The 27267-nt window shown below is 36.2% G+C and overlaps 1 protein-coding gene across 2 annotated transcripts; it reads left to right on the top strand.

Moving 5' to 3' along the window:
• The first annotated feature begins 6194 nt into the window (after positions 1–6194).
• inavab (innate immunity activator b) lies at positions 6195–26341 on the top strand. 2 transcript variants are annotated; one of them, XM_030135419.1, is made up of 10 exons: positions 6195–6460; positions 13989–14101; positions 17165–17298; positions 18911–19033; positions 19128–19359; positions 19554–19607; positions 20168–20477; positions 21599–21751; positions 22942–23653; positions 24562–26341. In XM_030135419.1, exons 2-10 carry the CDS (start codon positions 13999–14001, stop codon positions 24646–24648), a joined length of 1908 nt encoding a protein of 635 aa, XP_029991279.1. In that variant the 5' UTR covers positions 6195–6460; positions 13989–13998; the 3' UTR covers positions 24649–26341. The 2 variants fall into 2 exon arrangements, with proteins under 2 accessions (XP_029991279.1, XP_029991278.1); XM_030135418.1 differs by lacking the exon at positions 6195–6460 and adding an exon at positions 11424–11656.
• The last annotated feature ends 926 nt before the right edge of the window (positions 26342–27267 follow it).

Here is a 27267-nt window from a genome sequence, read left to right as displayed (position 1 = left end):
AATCCTCCTGAGGAAGATGGCCTGTAACAACCATTGCATTAAAACAATTTTTTACTTTATAGTTTGTTTGTTTTCCTGTTTTCAGTTTGTTCTTCTATTCTCTGTTCAGTTCAGTGATGACTTACATTGTGAGACTGTGTGAAACTCAAACTTCACTGGAAAGTTTCACAGATAATACTGTTCTTAAGAGTTCAAACGGTCATTTGTGCCCACGTCTTCATCTGTAAAAAAAAGTCAAATGAATCAAGTGGTTTCAGAACTCTGCAAACTAGGTTATGGGTGCCAGGCTCTGCGCACTGACAGGCAGGACTTTCCCTTCCCTTGAAAAGGCATTTTGAGAGAAACAGCGATTCCCTATTCCCGCAACATTGATTGAACACTTCAACAAACAATCCCACTGTGCATGAACTGAGCAGTTTCATTGTTGTAATGGTGGAAACATCTTGTTAAAGAGGAAACGGCCCAGAGAGGCATCTTATGTGTAACCAGAATAACCACTTTAATCTTCAAGGTCGAAGTGTATTTTTTCATTGTAGGGCATTTTGACATTTGTTTTAAAATACGACCAATTTGAAAACACATCAGTCAAATTAGAATTATCTTATTTGCAGATATTTTTTTGAAGTAATTTACACCAACTCAACAGATTTGTATAACGAATTTCCCCTTATAACAGGATATATATCTGAATACAACTATTTTCACAAGTTATTATAAATAAATTACACACTTTACACACTTGCTCATATTCACCCACACACTCACTGAGCGTTGGAGGCTGAGATCTTGAAGTGCAGTGCAATGTGTTGAAGATGAACCGGGCTTCTGAGAAGTGTGGTTAACAGTCTTGCACTTAGAACATTACATCGGGTACATTAAATGTAATGACACGGGTTATTGATTTACATGCACTGCTGACTGTGATTATGACGTTACATGTGGAAAGTGCTCAATGTCAATTAACAGCAGCGTCAAAATGGATTAAAAACACACTGTAAAAATGAAAAATACTGTCATCATATTTAGCTAAAACAGAATAGAACAGAATAAAAATATTTTATTGTGTATTTGTTTGTGTACAAAAGGTAGAAATATATCTTTGACCTCCAAGTTTTAATAGAAAACAACATCCAGATAAACAAATTTTATATTTTAGTAACTTGCAAAATTAAAAGAAATGTACAATAAAAGTACTGTAACTCAACTGAACCATTATTAAATGCATCAGATATTTTTTGTAGATTTTACAAAATAGAAATTGTTGCGCTACACATTCCCATGACCTTAAAATATCACTGGGCCAAAACTCATACTTTTTTGGCAAGCTTTGTTCTCAAGTGAACTTTCATATCAGCTTCGACAATTAACTAGTATTTGCATTTGCAAAAACAAAACTTGAACTTCAGAAGGCTGACGGTTACTCTGCCAGTGTTGAGTCAAATTGAAAGGTAAGACCTTGGCTGGCATGTACTCTTCCCACAGCTGACATACCAGTCAACTTATGTCTCTGATAATGATGAGACTTTATACATGACAAGTTCCCACAGCAATCATGTCATTACAAAACTCAAATTTTCAGTCCCAAATCTGTCATGCTCGATAAGTACATGCCTTCAACTTAAAATATGAGTGTGATGGGCAGTGTGGAGACGCTTAAATGACTGTGAAATTTCCTGTGTTACAGGAATAATTACATATTGTATGAGATGTATAAATCTAAGCTCTGTTGAAGATGAAAGAAAAACTAATAAAACACTGACAAAAAAGATCTTTTGTGAAGGATCACTGAAGCTCAGAAATGTCCTCTTATAGTTTGCAGGGCTTTTAGTTGAATTTGCAATTCACACAAATAGAACAAATAGAATTGAATACAGATTGTAATCATACCAAACATATTTTCAAACTAAAGACTATTTCTCATCATCGTGCTTTAAATTGCCTCTTTTTTGACAGACTAACACACCTGCATGTGGAGAGTACATTAACTTCTCCTTGTTTAACCACATACAACATTCTCACACATAATGGCACAGAGGTCATGCCAGCATTGCAACTGTCACATCAGGTGATCAGCTGTGGTTTCCTTGTTCTTCACAGCTTCAGCAGAAAATTATGTGGTCTACACTTACTCAAGAAAATAAACAGGTTGGAGTTTAACAAGCTTATACTGGAAAATTTACTGCCCGTGTATGTTTTGGAAGTAGTATGACCTAATTTTTATAATTATAACTGGGCATGAATAGAATAGAATAGAATAGAATAGAATAGAATAGAATAGAATAGAATAGAATAGAATAGAATAGAATAGAATAGAATAGAATAGAATAGAATAGAATAGAATAGAATAGAATAGAGCTTTATTGTCATTGTTATGCTACAACGACAGCAGTCACAGTAAAAAATGATAATAAAAGCAAGTCCAATAAAAATGATAATCCAATCAAATGCAATACATATGCAATAAATAGAAGATAATAAATAGACTACAAAATAATACAAACGATTTAAAATGTCCATGAGGTAAAGTGCATGGGACATGACTATTTTTTCCCTATGGTGGAGGCTCCACACATTTCACTGCCTGAGGATAGAAACTATGTCATTCAGACATAAAATACTCATAATACTATGCATTTTCTCTCACAGAACAGTTTAATATTTTTGAAAGATGGTGTCTTTGAATTCTTTCTTGTTTCCTTAGTACATACCTGTACATGTCCTTATCCAAAGAACAACTCAAACAAAGCACCTTTTTTGGGTCCAAGAAGCTGGCATTTTACTACATTTTGTGCTACCTATTAACCAGACCTATTATTAAAACCTGTTACCTATTAAAAGATCCAGAACTATTCTTGTGGTAACTTCCAATTTTTTTCTACATACAATCTTCCCCTACTGATTTGTTATCATTTATTATAATTATTATCCCACGCATTTTTTATTTTTCAGTGAAAATCAGGTAATCTCCTATACTTTATTTATTACTTTCTTTTAGATGTTGATAAAAGCTTTGAGTAAATTCAATGATTATTATATCAGGAAATTTTTTATATATTATATGTTTATTATATGTTTATTATATTATATGTTTTTTTATTATATATATATATTATATATATATATATATATATATATATATATATATATATATATATATATATATATATATATATATATATAATAAAAAACATATAATATATAAAAAATTTCCTGATATACTAATCATTGAATTTACTCAAAGCTTTTATCAACATCTAAAAGAAAGTAATAAATAAAGCATAGCGTAAAAAGTATAACCAGTATAAAGTATAACCAACCATTTCATATATATATATATATATATATATATATATATATATATATATATATATATATATATATATGAAATGGTTGGTTTTTCAACTTTGATATAAAAACCTCTGATTTAACCCCAGACTTTTATGAACATCGACATGACCAATAAATTAAATGTAAGAAAATACCAAATTAAGAATATATAATAATATTCAGATGATAACATTATGACAAATGGTGGTAAATCAAAAAGAAAACATTAAATATAGAGGAAAAAACGTGGGAAATTTGCCACAAAAATAGTTCTAGGTCTTTTAGGGTTAAATGCATAAATATGATCAGTGGTTCTGAAGTTATTTAACATTTTACATCAGTTTTGGTTGCCAGTGGTTTAGGTATTAAAGGGTGAGGAAAAAAAAAAAACTCTACTGCAAGTGAAAGTTCTGTACTACAAACCTTAGGGAAAAGTATGTAAGTACGATAGCAAACGTACTTTAAGTATAAAAAGTAAAAGTGCAGTAAAATGGTCTTGCCCATTTTGATGAGGCTTTTGGATTTTAGTACTGCATTAATGTGTACATTGTATTTTATAGCTGTAGATGTTTAATTGGGAGTTCATTTGAAGTACTTAATATGGTATTGTGCAGTTTGATCTAAAACAGTGCATCAGCTTCTAATAAACCATTATATCGCTGTCCTGTGAGAAAAACATTCCTCTAAAAAGTCAACTTTTCATATGCTCAGAGAACCAGGCCTGCTATCAGATTTGTGACATTGCATTTTTCCTATAATCAAAGAGTTTATTGAGTTAAAGCAGTATAAGAATTTCCTCAACAAACAAAGGAGCAATTCAGCATTCAGTTTATCACAAACATTCAAGATAAACACACTTTGAGATACGGTGGACCTGAAGAAGATAAAAAAAAGACCATGAGGAGAAACAAAATGATTCAAAGAGAACAGCTTTTGTAGTGAAATATAAAGCTGCATTAACTGGTGATACCTGTGAAAAGTACAAAAATCTCAAGACTTATAAGTAAGTGGTGTACTTGAGTAAATATACAGAAAAGGTAAGTTACAAGCCATCAGTTAAAACACACCTTGGCTAAAAAAAAAAATAAATAAAAGGAACACCACTGAAACAAATGGTGAGGTATTGTTTTTCACATGAAACTTCTGCTCATCAAGAATACGGAACTACTAAAATAGACTTTGTTTCTGTCAAGGTGTAGATGTGTTTTCTCAGTCACAAAGTGAACAAAACATGAGACTGTCATGTTTCTGAAGTATTACATTACAGTCATCTTCATATTTGTTATATTCACAACATGAACTGAAAACTACAAACATTCGAAGAAGAAATTACTATGTGGTGCATAGCAGATGTGAGTCATTCAACAGGGTGGGGAAGCAAAATTTACAATGAACATTTAGTTGTTTTTTCTCAGCAGGCACTACGTCAATTGTTTTGAAACCAAACATATATTGATGTCATAATTATACCTAACACTATTATCCATACCTTTTCAGAAACTTTTGCCCATATGAGTAATCAGGAAAGCAAACGTCAAAGAGTGTGTGATTTGCTGAATGCACTCGTCACACCAAAGGAGATTTAAAAAATAGCTGGAGTGTCCATAAAGACTGTTTATAATGTAAAGAAGAGAATGACTATGAGCAAAACTATTACGAGAAAGTCTGGAAGATACTATTAAAGAAGAATGGGAGAAGCTGTCACCCGAATATTTGAGGAACACTTGCGCAAGTTTCAGGAAGTGTGTGAAGGCAGTTATTGAGAAAGAAGGAGGACACATAGAATAAAAACATTTTCTAGTATGTCAATTTTCTTGTGGCAAATAAATTCTCATGACTTTCAATAAACTAATTGGTCATACACTGTCTTTCAATCCCTGCCTCAAAATATTGTAAATTTCGCTTCCCCACCCTGTATATATGTTTCCAGTGATGCATGATTCCAAGTAGATGGATCACTTATCATTTTTATGAATAATTGATTATATTAAGCAGTATTTTCTGCTAAACTAACACCATTCAGATGCAATTCTAAAAATAGGTCAGTAGCTACTGACATTATTTGTCTGTTTAACCTTCATGCGTTCCCTTGCAATTGTTTTTTACATTTATATTTACAAATATGTATTTTACATCCATGAATGCATAAAAAACAATCTTTTTTTTTTTTTTTTTTGTTCCTAGGATAAAAAGTTTGAAGCCCTCTGCTGGTCTCTAGTGGTGTAAAATTTAGTGATAAAATGTCTTACAATGTTACTGCTACTGTAATACACGATGACATACTTTGGAAAAACATTTGAGTCTCGTCAGAACAGTAAATAAGTGGCTCTGACATCAGACTTAAGTAAACAACCAATAAAAAGGACAATGCTGAGTAAGTGCATCCTCTCTGACCGTAAACCGCCCACATGAGAGCTGCACAGCCAATGAGCACTTCATGACTCACTTTTAGCTCGTAATAACCAATACTTTAATGGTAGTTTAAAAATATACGCCTTTTTAAGTACGGAATAGCACTTAAAAAGGAATAGCAAATTTTCCCCATTGATAGATATTAAATGATTTTTATTTATTTTTAATTTTTTTGTTATTTCAAGTATCCATTAGGGCATGTCATCTTCCCGAAAAACGAAAATTAGAGGGGGGAAAAAAACAAGTTAACATGTTAATCACATAATATTCAAACTGGTTAAATAAATAATTGCAATCAATTGAATTATAAAGTTTTAATTTAATGTTTTGTATTTTATGAGCTAACTACTGCACACATTTCATTATTCACAATTTCACATTGAGTCTGAACAGCGGTTACCATGGTGAGTACTTAGCCTTGGGTTATTTCCGACGGCTCATGAACGCAGCACTTGTTGCTCGCTGATCTAAAGCAGCAGAAAAAGTTGCGTTTGGGGGTTAAAACTTTAATACCAATGCAGTGATTTATTCGTTCTTTTAGACCATTGGCTCGTTACGGGAGAAGTTATTATTGATTTATTAAGTTCTTACGTAAACGAAATAAAGAGCAAACGCTAAATTTGCAGCTCAAATCTGGGCGAAAGAGAGTGAAGCCAGTGGAGCGGAGATTGTATGGATACAGAGATGAAGCACGATGCTAGCTAGCTAACTAGCTACTAAGGTAAGAGCAAAATATGTTTTTGTGGCAAATGTTTGACTGAATGTTATTTGCATGCATGGGTGCAATGTATGTTTTTTGTTTCGTGCAATTGAACACGTTGTAAAGGAGTGTAACGCATAGTCGTGTCAAGTTTTGGGGAGAATCTCACCATTAAAGCTAGTTTGTGAACTTAGTGGAACTCCAACAGCTAAGGCCTGCCAGTTAATGAAGCTGACTGAGTGTACAAAAATGGTGAAAACATTTTAATATCTGACACAGCTGGGATAGTTATTGGTTTTGACCCAGTAGACTAAATGGGCAAACTGTCCATAACTTCAGCTGTAGAATTTGATTTCATTATGTATATGTGATCATGAAGATGCAGCTTTTCATCATTTAATCACAGGTGCACAGTGATCCTGCTTTTAGTATTGGGAAAAAACCAGGTTACATTCCCCTTCATTAAGCCCATAATTAATATAAACCAGTGCAACAGATCAAATCAAATCAAGTTTTATTTGTATAGCGCCTAATCATAACAAAAGTTATCTCATGACTTTTTGCATATAGAGTTGGTCAAAACCAGACTGTAAGCCAATAAAAGATGGCAGATAAAGTTCTTTTTTTCTCTTTTGCATGTTTACTTCAGTATGGGTTTCACAGTTGCAGTTCTACATTAAAGAGAAGCATAGTTTAAATGCACCATAAACTGTTTTAAAAAAGAGATACCGGGATGCATTTACCTGCAGAAGTTATAAGAGTTCAACATCCTCTTTCAGCAGAAGAGCACCATGTTAAAGACAACATATCTGAGAGGAACAAATGCAGGGCAAGTTATTTGGTGCATGTACTTAAATTCACACAGTGATGTTTCACTCAACACTTTTAGCCACATCATGTAGTTAAGACATCGATAAAAGACATGCCCACATCCTAACCACAGATAAAAACCTCATGATAACTCCCCCCCCCCCCCCCCCCCCCCCACCCCCCCCCTTTTTTTTTTTTTTTTTTTTTAAACCTGTTGATTTTTATCTTGGCTGGACTGCAGTTCTTCAATAGCTGATTTGTGATATCTGTGCACTGAAATATTTCCAGTTTCTACACATTCTTTAACATTGACCAGGCGGCAGCAGGACTAATGCGGCTTAACCTCTGAAACCTCTGTGACCTACAGTGACATAGTCGTCAGGAAGTTATGCCCTTCAGCCAATCAGGGCTTTATTTTTGTAGGTTGTTGAGAACCAAGTCCTGACATGCTGTGTGTGTGAATTTAAGAGAAATTGGGGCAAGGCAATATACACAAAGTATATCTCTGTGTTTGTTTATTTATGTATTTATTTATTTTCTATGTTACATACACATGCAATATAATGTATGGGTAATATTAACAAAAAACAAGAGGTCAGACTGTTTTTAAAGAGTGTTTCAGTACTGGTAGTTTGAAGCAGGAAAAAGGATTAATTCATTTTCTCAACTGCTTAATCCTCGAGAGTGTCACAAGGACGCTGCAAGCTATGAAGGTACAACATAGATGTGTCGGTAGTTCATCACAAGGCTGGCATATAGAGACAAACAACAGTTCATTGTCACATTGACGCCTACGGGTGATTTGGATTGACCTATTAACTCATTAATTGCATGTCTTTGGATGATGAAAGGAATCCAGAGAGAACCCACACAGACACATGGAGAACTCACAGAATGGCCTCAGGTGGTGGGTGAAAAAACAAAGAAAAAAAAAAAAGATTAATCAGCCAATGTCTGTAAAACATTTAGACACCATTGGAAATGAACTTTCTGAAAATTAGCACTAACTCCTGAACCCAACATCTAGGTCAAATAAGAAACAAGTCTGGAACTGTGTAATAATAAAAAATGTGTTGAAGTCCTGAACAGAATCTAGAACACTTATGTTTTACTGCATGGTACGGTAAAAATAAAAATGTAGTGTTGTGTTTAAGTCTTTCCACATGAACATCATATGTGTCTCTTTGAAATGGTGTCGATGTGTTTAACCCCGTTCTCTCTCAGCCACAAACTAGGGCTTGGTCACAGTTAAGATTTACAGATGTATAATTTAGTAATCCACATCACACATACTGATTCTCCACACTTGCTAGTTAAGGATGCATACAGTTCTCATTTCACCTCTACATTATACTCAATTAGAAGCTTTAAGCAACGTGGAGATTAAATTTAGCTTCAGGCGCAGTGATGGATATGAGTGGTGAGAGGAAAGGAGCTCATAAAGTTCACTCTAGTCCATTTGTGTGGCTTGTGAGCTCTAATGAATAAGAGCATTGAAACAACGTTACAACAAAAAGTTTGATTAATACCCAGAGAAGGAACCAAGATGTGAAATATTGACAGAAAATGAGTGAATGTTGACAGACGTGGCTTGTGGCAGCTGATGTCTCCACACAGTGGCAGCAGTAGTCTAACACTGCACTTATAAAAGGACTCAAGAGCATTTAAAGAATTTGTTTGGCCAGCTGCTGTGTTGCCTACACAAAGCCCTCTCTCTGCCTCTCTGGGACTTCTGGTTTATATAAACTCTCCATGACATCCACCAACTGACTCACTACTTTACTCTGGAAGAGCGTCTGCTGGAGGAAGTATTTTAACCAGGCTGTCTTGTCTTGACATCGGACATGATGGACCAGAGTCCAGCTGCAGTTTTTTTATCATCTACAATAATGAGTCATATGATTTCCATCTGACTTTATTGTTTCAGTGCCGCTGAAAAATAAATCAGCGTATACATAGGTTTTAATATGTGTGTTCCTGTTTCGTCCTTCATCTTAATAATGCAGCTACAGGATGCTTGGCACTAGTGTCCCTTTAAACTGTGCTTTCCCACGATCAGAGCACATTAATCTACATGACTGCACTTCATTTCATATCTGATTTAAGGCTAGTAAACTCTTGGCATGTAGTCTGTCTGTTTACACAAGTTTTTTTTTTTTATTCCATTAACCAGGCCCTCATAAGGGTTTTGGTGTTTTTTCTTTTGAAGTTTCCTTTAAAAACAAATGTATTTAAGTCAGAGGTTGGAAACCATGATGTACCCATTGAAAGTTTTGCGTTGTATGGACTCTCTGCAGTCTCACTCATGCTAAAGAGCCTTCAGGTTAATAAAATAGCAGTAACATACACCACTCAAGAACCAGAGAAGTATATGTGGAACTGCACTGCATAAAACTAGACATAGAATGATTAATCTACACTAACTGGATGATAGTCAACGGCAGTACCAATCTTTTTTTGTTGTAACCAGTAAAAGTTACCTATAACTAACTTATAACTAAATAATGGCTTCAGCTAATGCTAATCTTCTCTGTTACTCATCCTATTAATATTTGCATATATATCAGATATTTTTTTCAGTTTACTGTTATCTTAGAAGAGGAGCAAAAAAAACAGGAAAGAATTTGTATGAGTGTGTGGAAGAATGTAAACAATATAGGCTACAATTACCAAAAAACAAATAACAGTTCCTTCCCCATTAAATTAATTCAATTATGCAAATCATAAACACATCCACAAGTGTCAAAATTCATAACATACTGTACACAAACTGTGAATTATTTAATTATTAATTATTCTTCAAACTAATTAACTATGTAAATGAATTTAATATAGTGGCAACTCATTATTTAGTTCTGAAAATGAATGTAAAATTTTAATCTCTGAAGTTTATGTAGGTTCCTGAATTCTTCAAGTTTAAAATAAAAGTGGAATCAGAGCATTATTACTTTTTTTGAGGATAAAATAATTTAAGCTGACTATTGATTACTGCAGTAGTTGTATATTAACATAATAGTTAACATCAAACTGACTAATCGTTGCCACTTTATTTCTTCCACATCTTAATCAAATATTTCTTAATGAGGCCAAATGTGATCATAGAAGATTATGCAGCAACATTTAATATAACAAAATAAATATCAACAAGGCTGATAATGGCTGATATGTGTAATTAATATTCACAGGTAACATCAGTACGTGTGCCTGCTTTCTGTCATTGCTTTTATGACAATAGCATTTTGTAGAAAAAAACTTTTCATGTCGTTGCCAAACATTTGAATGCCTTTGTCACCGTTTAATGGTGGGTCACACTCTGAAGCCTAAACGTAGGAGGATCTGTACCAAATAAGTGCTTCTTTTGTCGCTGTAGCTGCTGCTTTATCGGTGCCATGTCATTTGAGCTCCGAATCGTGGGTGTCTGGGAATTGCTGGACCTTTTTCAAAGCGTCTGAGCACCAACATTCCTGGAAAGCCAAAATGAATATTGAGATTCAGAATGAATGCGAACCATGCAGTTCCAGAGCAGGTGCTGCCTTGGGGTCTCTAAATCATGCAGACTATCCCACCAGCATGTGTTTCCCTCTTTTCAGCTGGAGCAAAAATGGCAGGACACAAAAGGCCTTGGCAATGGGAGGATTGGTGTTTCACAGGCTATTTACAAATCCGTACAAGTACATCGCAGTTTGTGAATTTTAGCCCATTTTCACAGATTGTTTAAACAACCAGGAGATGGCAGTAGATGTGCAGTCAGCAGATATTTGATCTTTTCAGGAGTAGAGCAGTAGTGTCACAGTAGTCTGCAATGATTTGTTGTCATTGTGGGAAAACAGAGCCCCTTATCAAGTAACTAAGTATCTAAAAACAGAAATGAAAGCCTCATGCCTATCGTTTTCTTAATTCTTGCCCTACTTTTTTCCCACAAATGTAAAATAAATTAAATAAAGACATCATTTAATTGTAATTCGATTAGATCTGTAGTTAGATTTGATGACATATGTGGTAAAAAGGCACATAATGAACATCAACCCAAGTGTGGCTATGTTGCTACGGGAGTCTTGTTGTAATCGGATGCACGTTTGAGTCAGGTTGGCACCACCCATCTATTAGGACACCAATAAGAGGATAAAGTGAGCCGTAATTTGTTAGTATCGTTCTCATTGTTGTTGACACAGTTTCAAACTCAGACAGAGAGCTGAGTTATCCGATACTGACTCAAGTGTCCGTCCCTCTGTGTGCGGCCACTCCTCTTCACCAGGCAGAGCTTTCTTAGTGGGCGAGTCTCCCATTCCTCCAGACTCCACACAGCTCAGGTTTTGTGCATTTATATTCACGCTGGGAATTCAGGAGGACAGTTCTTCAAGCCTAGTTTGAATCTTGATATTTTTACCCACCTGTCGTCTTTTATAAGTAAGTGTTTTTTGTTTTTTGTTTTTTTTAAGCATGTTTGTGTTTTCCATTCATGTCCTCTGGGAGAATTGATTTAGAGCAGTTACTGAGACATTCACATGCTTTTTTTCGCAGATTATGTCAGATTATGTGGTGTGAAGGTTTTGCTACTTTTCAGCAGTTGAATAAAATACTGAAGGTTTTGCTTTTTTAAAGTTGCTAGCTGTAGGAGTCAACCTCATAAAATAGTTTTGTTTGCATTTCTGTCTTCTTTTTTTCTTTCTGTGTTTTATCTGAAAAGAAAAACCTGTTCTAAAATTATTATATTAGTTAACACATGCTACATAACAGAAATATTTTACATATCAGAACAATCTTCTAGACTTCATGATGTAACATTTGTTTGTTCAGAGAGCAGAATAATGCAATACATTTACTGTGTGTCAAGCTTCATTAGTTTTGTTCCCCCGTCTTTGAAACATGGCTTCTTCCATATGTTGTAGGTTTTCCAGGGAATTTCAGCGATTAGTGCACCTTAAACCTGAGAGTGGGGATCTGAAAACCGTTAACCTTGCAGCCGCTAGAGACAACAAGCTCGTATCTATCATTTTTGTTTATTATTGGAAAAACTACATAATAGGATAATCATATTTGTTAATTGACTGTTTTCAGTCCATTTGCATTGGGATCGTAAACTCAGCTCACTGGAGTTTCAGTTTTGTGTAATCACTGCGGATCTGTGCTTGAGTAATGTTACACTCACCCATCATAGAAAACCAATTACTTTGATTTATAACTGACATGAGCCGAGATGGTCACTCCATGCTGTATCACTGAGGCCTTTGTCGATGTGTAGCACAAACTGTAACTTGATCCTGTAACAAATAAGCAGTTAAAAAGTTCACACACAAAGATAAAATATAATGAAAACCACTAAACATGAACTTGCAATAACTAAAACCTTATTAAAACCTAATTTCCAAGTAACAGAAATAAATAGGAGTTTTTACATCCTTTTTTTTCCCCAAAAATGTTAAGAATTTTACACGAACTTACATGAAATTACCCCATTAGGGGCCATTTAACTCTTATTACCGATACTTTAATGCTTACTTATTTTAGCATATCAGTGGTGTGTTCATATTGTTTTTGTGCACTGCTTTGTGTTGTTTTTTTGTGTTTTGTTGTGCATAAACTTTCTCCCTTTTCTTGCAAACATAGCAGTTAGTTATGTGTGATTACTTGTGAGTGGTCCAGTCACAGTCATGAGCTGTGCGGTGGATGGGTCATGTCCATGTCATGTTCACTGGAATAAAGGAGTACCTGAATATAGATCCTTTATCCTTGGGGCCTGAGCAATATGTTATGTAAATCCCTTCCAAAAGCACTGCATGTTGTCAAGTTGTTGGACAAAACGGTGATTGCTAATCAAGCCTAACTTCACACCCAGCGTGTTGGAATGCACCCAACCCCACATTCCTGTTTCACTTGGTTAATAATCTAACCAGCACACTCACAGTTTTCATTAACACCAGCTCATGCTGTTTGAGCTGCTGTGTATATGGCTCATGCGTCCTGAGCCGCTTATCAGAAAAAATGAGATAATGGCGATCATATGACATCAGAGACTCACAAACAGGCAGTCACAGGAAACTCCCTAGACTTGGCAACATATATGTGAACTCATGCAGTGACTACACCTGACTGTGGGGTCAAGAAGGCAAGTCACACCTGAATCACTCCAGCAGCCTGTCACTAGATGAAGCAACAGACCTCAGGAGGTTCTCAGACAGCTGGTGTTAATAGTGTATGGCTTTAGATTTGGTTTGTCCACATCGATTCTCACTAATGATCTATTGATGTTCTCAGGTATTGATTTTCTTTGTAGTCTAAATAGTTTTCTTTGAAGTTCACTTTTTGCCTTCCACTAACTGAATAGAAGGATGTAACTATGAACTCTGAATTGTGTCTCTAATGTTAAATGAATGGTCAGTTAAATTTGTTCTTGTTTTTAGAAATACAAATGTTTCATGAAGTGATGGAAGTATTGTGCCATGTGAAACAATCTTGAGGAAGTCTTTTTCTTCAGGAATTTGTCTTTTTGTATTGATGATTGTAAATGGGTGCTTTTCCAGACATTGACTCAGCTGATTGTCAGCACACTCTCTTCATACCAACTAAATACAGCTCTTTGACTGTAGGTTTAAAGTCAGGTTTATAGAATAACTCCTTTTAATCATGTTTACTCATATAGTATTTTCTAAAGATGTTTACAAGTGGTTAACATCAGTTGAACAGACACAGATTTGAAGGTTTTGCTTTAAAACTAATATGTAAAAATGATGTTTCACAGGATATGTTGAATGTCGACACCACTTTCCACTGAATCTACAGGAAGCCGACTTGGTCACATGGAGGGAAACGGAGAGATCAGTGACACCGACAGCGGTATCATCCTGCATTCAGGTAAATCAATTACAGACATCCTGAAACATATAGGCATGCAACGTACATTTTATCATCAAGGTTGCATTTGAAATGGTATCTGCACTTGAAGAGAGCAAACATGTTCTACAAGATAGATGAGATAAATTACAGATATTATCTTGTCTGGTTTTGGTCCAGTTTGAGACCTGAAATTAATCCAATAAGCTGCAGGTGTTTCTGATTGTTTGAGCAGTGGAAGCATTTATTGAATTGTTTTATTAATGTGTGTTTCTTCATATTTCAGACTTCATACGCATAGATGCTAAATATTAAATTACCTGCAAAGCATGAAGCTTTTTTCCCCCAGTTGCCTTTTGTTAGAAACTATATCAATATTGAAGTATAAGAGTACATACTTCAGCCCAAACCACCGCATGATAATCTTATCATAGCACCTGTTTTTGACGTGACCTCAAACAAAGACAAATAAAAGTTAATTAGGTTCAGTAAAAGCATACAGTATATTTGTGTCCTGTGTCTTATCAGAATAACATACAGTATGTACGTTGACAGGCAGAAATAACGGCCTGTTGAGTCCTGTCACATGACTGAGCTGTTGCTCCTTTTTCTAGTTAAATCCAAGACCATTATCTTCAGTCACGTGTGTACATTAGTAACTCTTTAGCAGAATAACACCTTTTTACAGCATAACATAATCAAAGAAGATTACATGGAGTCAACATCTGCTGCTGCTATTGCTGTAAATCTTTTGGCAGCACATATTGCATTTAGGATCTCATTAAAATCAGATCTGTTGCTGAACTTCTCTGTTCCCATCTAGAGCAAATGAAGATTGTAAATCCAACAGATAGCAGGGTCAGGGCATGACTTTATTAAAGAAAATGGCTTGAATACTATAAATACAGGACTTAAAATGCATGTAGTGTGACTGTGCCACATTAGTTACTGCACAGTATGGAGGATGCAATGCAGAACATGAAAAAAAAATGCTGTTTTTTTTTTTTCAAGATCAAGTTCAGACCTTTTTAGACTAACAGATCCTATTAATATAAATATAGAAACTGTTCATAAATTCGAGATTCAAAAATGTTTATTGTCACTGCGTACACATGACAAAAATTTTTTTTACAGGTAGTTCTCAGCTAAATAAAAAAATGTATAAATACACTCCAGAATATGTACATCACTATAAAAACACTAAAGAATATGTATCAAAATTGTGTACGTTATATATAGAAAAGAAATGTGAAACACAGTATGTACAGTGCAGTAAACAGTATGCGCAGTTAGATATGTAAAAGCAGATAAAATGCACCGACTGGCAGAAAATAATACATCATGTTACATCAGTTTTCTAGCTAAAAATGCAAAAACGTCCATAGTTTCTCAGTAGTGAATATTTGCTGGTGTTCTTTAGGTTGACATGATTTCACATTTTTCTGACATTATTACAAATGATCAATATATTAACGAAGTAGATCCATTGATAACAAAAATAATAGCTGCTAGTAACAGGCAGTCTTGTTTTTGTTTTCTGCTAATTGGTTGTGGTTTTTCTGGCATTCCTTTCACCATAACTGAGCCACGTGACGTCTGCTCTTTACCCCGAGAAAGGGTCAGTGGTGAAGAATAGGGGGATTGTTGCTGTAGGAAGAAAAATTCTTGACCCCATTGTTGTCCTGTCACACTTCTTTCCTATCGTACCTCAGATGTTTGTCACTACCTGCAGGGATCCCGTTAATAATCTCTGAAGGTATGTGGCGCTCAATGCATTTTGCCTGAAGCCACTCCCACAGGCCTGACACTAATCTTAATGTCATTAGTCACCACGGCGACAGACAGCGCCAGTCAAACACTCACATATTGTTTATAGTTACGAAGATCCTCACACTGATGTTGGACTTTCTGTCTCACTAATTAAAATGATACAGACACGAGATAGTGTTTGTTTCTCTTTGTGCATTGTGCCTTTAAAGAGTTAACCTGCATCCGTCAAGGAAATGTGTGTTCTGGTTTGACAGTGTGTGCAACACCAGGGTGTGATTGTACCTGAAAGGGAACAATGTAAAAAAGAAAAAAAAGACACACAGAAAACAGCAAATAGCAGGTCAAATAACATCATCACCCTGAAGGACTTTCATTTTACAGCTTTCACTTGAAATGATTTGTCATTCTGTTTACTCCCCTCACGGCATTTGACCAATAACTGATAAATCTGTAAATGCAATTTTCAGCAAACCGCGAACCACTAACCACTCAGTGCATGCAGTGGGTGTGTGCTTTTGTGCCACAGTATCAGTGATTTAAGAAAAAAAAAACAAAACTCATCAGCAGCTACATTTAGTCCATTATTCATTTTACATTACAACATTTGACACTGTTCCATACATTTTTCCTATAATTAGAATTGTGTAACTTGTGTTTGAGTTTCAAACTATAGATCAGACCAGGAGTGAATGACATGGCCAGAACTTTCAACATAATTATGGAATTTTATATCACGAATTTCTGTAACTTTAACTATCTAATGGTGTAAACTGTTTGGTACAGTATCATCTTCACTTATTTTCTTCTTAAATCTCAGATTTCAGTACAAAAAAATGTAACTCACAACACACAAAACAGTAAAACTAAGGTAAAAATGAGAACAACACTGAAGTTGTAATGTGCTAATCTGAATCACTTTACCTTGTAGCTGCTGGAATTGTAATTCACATGAAACTCTGCATGCAGTCATGAATGAACAGATCTGACTGTAGAAACAGTTTTGCCAAATTTCTACTGTTGGATACATTTCTACTGTCACAGGGTAGGCTATATGCCATCATATTCCCTAAACCGTAAATGTTTCATGTTCTTTTGCATTCGTTAAAATGTTTGTGTGTAATGTAACCAAAAGGAAATGTTCACTCATTAATAATTGAAAGTGAATAAAATTTGTGTAAAAGTTTCCCCCTGTCTTGGCTTTGGTTCCCTTCCCTCTTAGTTATAATCTTGTATGTTTAATGCTGAATAAAGACATATGTTAAATGCCACGTAATCTCACGAGTCCATTTGCCTCTTTTGTGTTGCATTGCACAGGCTCTGACAGCCCAACAACACACACAAAGGATGTGACCACACACACGCGAGCCATGAAGCTGAAGCACCAGGAGCTCCAAGACCGGCTGGAGATCTGCATCCTAGAGCTGAAGAAACTCTGCATCCGTGAGGCTGTGAGTGTTTACAACCGACACATCAACACAGTGAAAACTGATGAGGCTGTTAGTCGCATAAAGAGAATGACTCATTTAATCTAGGATTATTAAAATCTTTTTTCAAAGGTTTTAGAAGAACTACTCAAATAAATTCTCAGACAATATGTAGGTAATCAGGCAAGCCGTTACAACATGTACTGTACAATTGTTCTGCACCGTTTTATTAATGATGAAATAGGTGGGGTAGTTTAGTGCAGGATGTTTGATGACACATGTAACTTTAGGATCATAAACCAACCTGTCAGAGGGGACATTTCTAAGACATGCTCAGTCACGTCCACACTAACGAAGGGATATTTGTTTTAAAAAGCTGTTGGGATCAAACTTCTTCTGTCCATGTGTTTGATGTGTGTGTGTTTTCAGAACTCAGCTGAAATGCATACTTAGATGAAGCAGATTGTCAGATCGCCTGGATATCTCTTATTTCACAGTGTATAAACTGTAAAATGTTTTTCTGAGCTGTGTTTCTGAAAAGATCCCTTTTCACTGAATAAGACGCAGTATATCCAATGTATTATCATGCAACATAGTTTTAAAGTGGCTGTGTTGCTCTTCAAACAGGAATGTGACTGAGGGGAAAACAAAAGGTCTTTTAATTGATCCTCCTGTCCTCTATGAGATCACTATTTTGGGTTTTTACCACAGAAAGAATACACGTATCATCCCTTTCCTTTCAGAAGTATGAGTTTAAATGACTTTATGTGGTTGCAGTGACATTTCTTTTAATTTTGTCATAGTTTTTGATGAGGTTTCTGGTGGTTCAGTTGGCAAAGCCACTTTAAATGTTCTCATAACAACCTGGTCTTGGGCCAACATGGCAAGTTTGTCATCTGTTCCTCCCTTTATTTTAGGTCTTTTCTGCCCAGCTCATTCTCTGCTTTGTAAAACTGTCAAATTGTACCAATTGTCAGGTTAAGTACAGTCATTTCCCAAAGTGGACACATAACTTCGGGAGTGTTTCTGCTGTGCTTCGATGCTCCAGGGTGAAATCCCGGGAGTGATCATTCTTTCGTGTTCACACTCGGGCTGGGCACTCCTGTTGGGACATGCTGAGGTGAACTAATGGGAGCCGTGACGCTTCACCTTCTTTAGTGACAAAAGAACCATTAAGCTCACTGGCCAACCTTATGTTTTTGTCTGTCTGTAAAGGTGGCCAGCTAGGAGTGACTCAAAATAACATTGTCTTAATGACTGTTCCTTAATGAAGTCACTAAGAGTACTGTCATGCTCTAAATGCATAGATACTTGATACAGTGAGAAAGTGAGAACGAAAGAATGTGCCGTGAAAGGAAATCTCTGCAAAAGCAGAATTGTGCAACAGATTCCCTGAACATATATGTCTCAACATGCAAGGAGAACAGTTCAAGATACTTGTACATAATTTCAAAACTGCCATGGGCATGGTAAAATAAACTCCTGAATAGGTGTGCATGTTTTTATTTGAACAAGGGCTTTAACAGATTAGTATTTAATTTAATTAACCACTTGTGTCAATAAAAATAAACCTTTAGTCCTTTTCATGTGTTGCTCTGGGAACAGTTAGATTTTTGATGTTTCCTGTGTTATTTAGGAGCTAACAGGCCGACTGTCAGGTGATTTTCCTCTACTGCCTGGTGAAAAGCCTCCACAGATCCGCAGACGAGTAGGAGCTGCATTTAAACTGGACGAGCAGAGCATCCCTCAAGGAGCAGAGGTACAAGCAGCATTCTACACAATGCAAGACTCACTGTCATTTTTCATGTGCTTAAACCCATCACATTGTCTTTCTTTATTGTCATGTTTTACAGGATTCAGAGCTGAGTTTGGTGGATGCTGAATTAGCACTTCAGATGAAGATATATGAAGCGGCACGCAAACTCTGTGATGAGGATCGCCTGAGTAAGGCTGTTAGAAAGAGCAGACTTCAGCAGTGCAAGCGTGAGGAGATGAAACTAAAACAGCTACAGGAGGTGGCCTTTCAGCTGCGACTGGAGCATGGCCGATCATCACCTCTTCCTGCTTTCAATATTACACAACATGGTGAGGAACACGGTCAGGTCTCTACATGTTGAAGTGACATCAGAGCCTTGATGTGTAATGATCCATCTTACTGGGAACTTGATAGTTTGTGTGAAAAAATTCCTTGTAAATTCATATTTTCCTTGTGAATCTTGATCATTTGATACTCCCGAACGTGTTCGTTTCTGTAATCGCCATGTGTTATTGTTTTGCAGATCAGGGTACCTCTGATGACAGCTCCTTGTCTGATTCTGTAGTACAAGATGAAGGTAAGACTTCACCCTTCCAGGCCTGTCGCAATCCTTACAAGCCGCCATCCTGACGATCATCTCCATTCACTCCTATAGAAACCAGCTGGATGAAACTAACAGAAATGTCATGATGTGTTACTATTTCTACATCATTTTCCACATTTTCAGATTAGACTGTCATGTGTTTATTTAAGTCATATCTACCCTTTTTGTTCACCAACCCTAAACAATGAACATGAAGGCATTTTTTTCATTTGTGTTCCTGTGTTCAGTGCCAAAAAATATATCTTGTTTGACATTAGGTGTATCCAGTGTTTGTAAATTAACTACTGTTAGGCTTATACTATCAATTAAACTATTTGGGGATTAATCGCAATTATTTGTGTAAATGAATCTTTAGATAACATGACAGCTGTTATTTCTCATGATTTTACTAGAAAAGCTAGTTTTAAGTCTACAGTCAGAGGCTTTTTTGTAGCGATCAGCTGCTGATCATACATTTGCCATGTGATCAGGTGTGTATAGATGGTACACATATCCTTCTATGAATGTTAGAATTTCTGTTTTTTTCTTTCTAGAGGTGACAAGCCAGTCATCACAGCCATCCTCAGGACTCCCATATCCATCAGAGTCAGATGCTCCACAGCCTCCCCCTGGCTCGGTCTCTTCACCGTCCTCCAGAGACGGCTCCTACTCGTCTCCATCTGCGGCTCCACAGACACTACAGCTGACCCCATGTCAGTCCCCTCATCCAAGCCTTGACTCCTTGAGTTTAACCTCAAGCCCATTATATGACCTCCCTCCCATCCAGCACTCCCCGTGGACAGAGTCTAGTCTCGACCAACCATACCAGAAGACTAAGAAGTCACGCTCCTCCAGCAAGACAAGGTAACAGGCCCTCTGTGGTATCAAGAGAGCAAGAAAACTCAAATAAAATTTCAAAAAGTTTACATTGAAAAAAGTGAAACCTGATTTGTGTTCAGTGGCTACACCAGTGTGATTCAGCAGAGCCACACCGCTGCCATTTTGGACCTGTCTGTTCCCTTTGGCAAAAGCTGCTGCTTCTTTTTTGGTGTTTAATGACTGGTATCAATCAATTTAAGGTTTAGACCAGTGGCCAGTCGGAGGAGGGCTAATGTTTCTTTTGGTTTCTTCCCCCAAACTGCCAAAGACCGATCAACTCATGCAGGTAGAACAAACCTGGGAGAGGCTGTGATGATTTGCAGCACTCCCAAAGAAAAGAATCACTTTTACACTCTGAAAGTTTTGTGTGTGTGCAGCCAAGTTGTGCATGCACATGTGGTTTTCTTTTCCCTTTCTGTGTCGTTAAATTTGTGTACAGGATATATATTGTGTTGACAGTTAATATCTGAGCATCTGAAATCATTTAAGTTGTTTGTGAACCTGTTTTCTTGCTTTCTTGACTGTTCTTAGAAATCTGATACCATATCAATCATGTCTCCTTTTGTCAGTCAACTGTTTGCCTGTTCTTAAGAGGAGCACAGTTTTGTTACACAGCTTATATGAATATCCTTTACAAAAGGTCTGAATTAGTGACAGAAGTGGTCAGTGGCTTTTTTAGTGGTTGTGTACAAAGAGGGTGTAGTAAGGCTGGTCAGTGTTTCCTTGTTAATTCGGTGGTGTTCAGAAATGTGCAACACTGCCCCCTACTGTTACAATGGTGCTATAACAGGCAGTTTTGAGACAACTGAAGTCTAGTGATTCATAGTAGCAGTCAGGCTTTAATCTCTTGTAGGTGTATGCTGTAATAAAACTCCAACCTGTGACAGTATATGTTGTTTTTTGACAGAGGGATGGATTAATGTGCAGTCATGCATAGTTGAGCCACAGTATGTTGGATGTTACAAAAAAAAAATTATGTTTTTAGTTATGTCTGCACATTTTACGGTTGGAATTCTGCTGTTATAGTATGTCGTTATGACCAAAGCCTAGACATTTTATGAAATACATCATAACATTGTTTTGCTGGCGTTTCATGTATTCTGCAGTCCAGCCAAAAGTGAAGTGCTGCCATCTTTGGAGGAATGCTTAGGAAAATCTGGTTTGCCATTGCAACTTTCCCATCTGAAACTGAGCCGCGCTCAGTCCAACAGCACGCCGTCCACACCAGAGATGCGTGTGCACAGACAGCTCTCCCTCAGGTAGCTGCATTTTGTTCATAATAATATCTATGTTAATAATGAACGTATCTTAATCCTACGGCCTTAACTTTTAGGTGTGAACACACAACAGTGACTTCTGCTGGGTGGTTGGGCAGTTTTGTTGTTTTTTTTTGTTTTTTTTTTTTTTGTTTTTTTTTTTTTATGTCTGGGTCTTTTATGCATGTGTTTGTAGTTTATTCTACTTTTAGTAAGCCACAAATGGAAATATTTCATTTTGATATATGCAAAGAAAACTGGGCCACTCAAAATATTACAATATATGAGACAACAGTGTTTCCTTTTCAGACTAATATATTGACTGTGTGTAGTGACACTGTCCTTGTGTAGATGGATTGTTACTGTGTTTGTAATGTTGTAAACATCTAGACAACTAATTGTTTGGTTATAAAAGAAGGACTAAGAGAATTAATCTGGGTCTGCTATCACTAAAACTTTTCTAGTATTGAACAGTATTTTGACTCGTAAAGCATTAAAGCTGTTTCTGTTAAGCTACACTTTGAAGCATATGAAAAATCCATATAGGAGAGAAAATAAAAACCAGTTTACCAATCCATCCAGAAACTGTCTAGGACTATGACAGTTCACGGAGTAGAGGTGAATATAACCTACAATGTATGTACGGCATAGCACAAGCTTTTCTTTTGGAATAGACCCGGCATATAGAGAAAATTATATTATAACAAAGTGCTGTGAAACTGTTTCACTGTTTTTAACCAAGTTGCTGTAAAGTTAACAAATACAGACCGCAGTAGAGGTTCATCTGCTGTTGCTGTGAAAATAAATGCCAGCAGAGGTGGTTATTTCTTGTACTAGTAGTTACATTTTCAAAATTACGGACACTTTATAACCTGTCCCTGCACATTTCATATAAAAATGTAAATGGAGTAGCCTATATGTTTGTTGCGCTCATCACCACACTGAATACATGCTACTTATTTTTTGTGAGAGCAAAACACAAGTTGCACATGTAAATAGTTTCATGGTAATGTAAGTTAAAAGTAGCAGTCGCTGGTCCACAAACGGTCTGTACGAGTTTTCTGTTCACTGTAGCCAATGGGATAAACTTGCATTTAGTTGAATATGACATTGAAAAAGAGAAATTTCATGACTGAGATAAAACATACTGTATTATATGCTTACTATGTAATGTTCTTGTGTGATTTGTTTAGGATATCCAATCCTGAATCTTCATTTGGTCATGAAAAGGAGCGCGGTCGCATCAGAGGTCCGAGGAGGCGACTGACTGAATATGCAATAACTTTACCAGAAACTCCTCCATGTTCAGTGAACTATAGAAACCACACTAACTCTGAGGACAGCAACTCTGAACACTCCTTCTCATCTTACAACAGCTCCCCATGTCATGAGTCACCCTGTGATTTACCCAAACACTATCAGTCTCCGATGTTACACTCTGGCCCAGTTAGCCCCTATGGACCAGCAGCCTTCCCACGCACTGACTTTTACCTTAATCCCAAGCACCAGTCCAGTCCCAGTATTCACAAACACTATTACAATGAAGAGGTGGTCTACTCACCAGATGCAGACTTGACACAGAGCTATTATGCCCAGCAGAGTCCCTGTCCCTCCAACAGATATGACTATTGGTACCAGGAGGCAGCTCTTCCCCACCACAGAGGACCGAGACCTTTACCTGCTGACATCAGACTGCCCCCCTCCCCTGCACAATGGGACCATCATCCACACTACCAGCCCGCCGGTCTGCCACGACAGGTGGTGAACGAGCAGCTCAAATCATGGCACCGGCGCAGTCAGCTCAAAGCACCCAGGTCCCGCTCTCTGGACCGACAGGGAGCGGTCCGATTCAAGAACACGCCGAACCGGGAGTCCCCCTCCTTCCAAAGTCAGAAATATGAACAGGTGAGACTGTAGCATTAGATTACAGAAAGAGAAGTATAGGATTAAAGGTTTGGTGCAGGGGGCTCAAACTCAGTTTCTTTCAGGGGCCACATACAGCCCATGTGATCCCAAGTGGGCCGGACCAGTAAAATAATAACATAAAATGACAACTCCAAACTTTTCTTTGTTTTACAGTGAAAAGGGAAAATTTGATTATGAACATGTTTTCTCTTTGTTTTAGTACAAGTAAAATTGTATTTGGAAAATGTTTACATCTATAAACTGTCCTTTAAAAAAATGTGAATAACATAAAGCAGTTCTCACTTTCAGGTGATTTTACACTAATCAAAATCTAGAACATAGATACCTCCCAAATTATATACCTTGGACCTTTTAAATATGCTGTTGAATTATACCATGGTCTTATGACTAGTGTATTTTCTCAACTTGATGAACAGAGGTGTGCTTTAAGATGTGAGATGGATGATTTTTTTTAGTTCTTTTTAGAATTACAGTGATGAATCAGATTTGATGTAGTTGCTTTATTGTAAATACAGGTAATATTTCTATGTACAACAACACTACTGCAGCTTTTAAAGACACTAATGCTACTGGTGTCAATCACAAAAACAATGTAAATAAAGGACACATTTACATTTTGCATAACTGCTTTTATTATGTTTGTAAATGATAAATTTATAAGTTAAACTAGTTGCAGGGTGTTTATTTGTTTTAATTAACTGCAAACAAATGAGCCATTTGCATGAAATATGGATGTAAATCCTAAATCCCCATTTTTATTAGGGATAAAAGGGTATGTATATGATTCATGATATAAAAAGATAATTAACTAAACATTATATTATTATATTATATCATTATATTCCTTGACATTTTAATAACAATTCTTGTGTGTTGTTAATTTACAGATAATCCAGAGGAGAGCTCACCAAAGAGCTGTAGAAGACCCTCAGGGCCACTGGGATGATGGTTCTCATCTTATGAGTCAAGTGTAAAGACTAGAAACATGGACCGTAAGCCAAACACTCCAAGTCAGAGGCTGCACCTGGATCACTTCCCAAAAACCAAAGTCAAGTTGGCAGAAAAATGAGCTGTATTAGCTGTTGATGTATACAAGGTTCATGTTTTCAGTTTGCTATGTCCTGTTTACCGGCCATCTGTATGTGAAAACACAGAAGAGGCAAAAAAAAATCTGGAGCATCTTATGAAACAGTTTAGTACAAACATGGCACAATGTGATTGGGGCCTAAACATGTACGTTTCACCAAAGGTTACACTGAATACAAAGTTGTTGAATCTGATAAAAACAACTGTTAAGATTATGTGACACTTGTTCACATCTGTTACAGATAAATCATTTAGGCAAGTCCACATGTATTGCAGACCACTATTTCAACATAACTTAAATGTGACATAAATCAGCAGTTTGGTCAGTGCTGATGAAGACGCTATTATAGAATACAGGGTTAGTTCTGTAGTCACAAATGAAAATATTTGAGATGACAGAAGCTTTAATAAAGACAAACATGAAGAAATGTAAATATTTCAAAACTAACTTTTCATATGTATAGAAAGTAAAATTAGGCTTTTATTAAAATGATAAATAGACCAAAATCATAAATGTGCTTCAGTCTTAAGACACTACCGTCAGATAAGTGCAGAGTTACTAATCTGAGTTACTAATCATTACGATTCCTTATAATATAGTGCTGCAGTAGACGAAGCTCATCACACTAAAAACACAGCCTTATTTATGGGGTTTTGCTCACAACAGCAAAGTACAGTTTCTGTAACAAAATGCCCCTTTGAAACTCACTGTATGAAGGAAATAACTGAATACTGTAAAATTATGTCAATGAGCAACATGTCCTTTTTTAAGACTTAAGTTGAAAATACATTTTGTGTGTAAAGTCACCATGAACTTGTGCTGCTTACATTTAAAGACACCAGTTTTGTTTTCTTTATCACATGCTTCTGGAAGCAAATGTGGCTTGTTTTTATTCTTCTCTCTTTGTGCTGATTAACTTGAATTACTTACGGACTTAATCAACTAGTGTAAACTAGATATTAACTCACATGAGATGTAACGTAGCAAATTAAGACAAAAGCAGGGTCTTGATGCTTGGCAGCTAATAGAAGTGTTATTAACATGTACATTGTGCATTTAATCATCTGAACTTTAACAGTGTCTGCACTGAAGTGTTTGAGACAGTGGATCACTAGAGACTAACTTTCCTCTTCAGGACCACTATAAATGAAAATCTGTGGTAAATTGTAATGAACTGTATTTGAAACACTGCCACAATGTGATGTTCAGATCTTTTGTAAAGTGTGTGGCTTTGAGCTCTTTAATGTAAATCCTTTGACAATGAAAATTTGGCCGCTTGCAATTACCTTTTTTTGTTGTGTTTCCTGCTATTTATTGACTTGCACCACTGGGCCCATGGGAAATTTGGAAACATCAGACTTGAAACCAGCAAAGACATGGAACAATTTTACAAAATCAGCATGAAAGACTGTGTAGCTGTATCAAAAACACCACAATCATGTTACCTTGTGTGCATTTCTATTAGTCTTTTTTATTTATCTTTATTTTTAGTTACAATAGTTTAAGTTGACCTAATGTGTTGTAAAAGATCTGTGAAAGTGTTTTCCTGTGGAAGTGAATAAAACTTATGTTTGCATTATTTTGGCCATGCATGTTATATCTATATTGTCTGATATCTCTTGTTTTTGGTATGGACTACAAGCAGAACATTAGTACCAGCCTTTATTAGACCACTGTTTTTCTGATTTTAAGAAGTACAAAGTACACAGATCTTACAGAAAACCATAACCTCTTGTTTCATGAAGGTGTCTGACTAAGTAGACCTCTGCCTTTGTAGCTCATGCATTTATAGCACGGGTGGCCTGAGCAAAGTGAACAGCAATTATTATTCAGAACTTTTGCTTTTTATTCTCATTCTAACACCCCAAAAATACCATGAGTTCAAAATCAGAGTAGGCAAACATTTTTCATTACAGGCTTTATCCACATTGGCTCATATTGTGTCATGCACATCTTTTTGTGATGTTCTGTTTCAGCCTTATCTACAACCATCTGCTCTTCTTTCATGAAAGTGTCCATGATTAAATACACCTTTGCCTTGGTGGCAAATGCTTATACAGTATAGATTGCCCGAGTAAAGAGAATAGCAATTACTACTCAGGATTCAAGTTTTTTATTCTCATTTTTAAAATGAAAAAAAGGGCCTAAGTTTCAAGTCAGAGTCGTCAAACATCTTCCACAACAGGCTTTGCAGGCTTTATCCAGCAGTCTCACACTGGTTTTGTGACTTTCTTTTTCAGTCTTTTTCATATAGGAAATATTTTGCATGCAAGACACCTGCATGCTGCTTCAGGGACGGAAATATTAAAAATACAGTGATTTTGTGATATGTTTATAAGACATGGTCTTAGTAGATTGTTTATTTTGGAGGTTTTCCCAAAGGCACCTGATCATATTGTTCAAAATACATTTTCAAAGCACTTAGATCATTATACTTTAAATATTTAATACATTAATACATATTACAGTGAATGTAAAAATTAAGCCTTCACATACAGTTAGTGTT

Source organism: Sphaeramia orbicularis, chromosome 5 (genome assembly GCF_902148855.1).
Source record: "Sphaeramia orbicularis chromosome 5, fSphaOr1.1, whole genome shotgun sequence".
Taxonomy (NCBI): Eukaryota; Metazoa; Chordata; class Actinopteri; order Kurtiformes; family Apogonidae; genus Sphaeramia; species Sphaeramia orbicularis.
Note: the sequence above shows the minus strand (reverse complement) of the source record. Positions and strands in the feature narration are given on the sequence as shown.

What these genes read in the sequence shown, in the direction of transcription:
- inavab (XM_030135419.1), top strand. Translation starts at nt 13,999, where the DNA reads ATGTCGACACCACTTTCCACTGAATCTACAGGAAGCCGACTTGGTCAC. An exon ending in CGGTATCATCCTGCATTCAG is followed by an intron (nt 14,102 to 17,164) that starts GTAAATCAATTA and finishes TGCATTGCACAG; the next exon opens with GCTCTGACAGCCCAACAACA. An exon ending in AACTCTGCATCCGTGAGGCT is followed by an intron (nt 17,299 to 18,910) that starts GTGAGTGTTTAC and finishes TGTGTTATTTAG; the next exon opens with GAGCTAACAGGCCGACTGTC.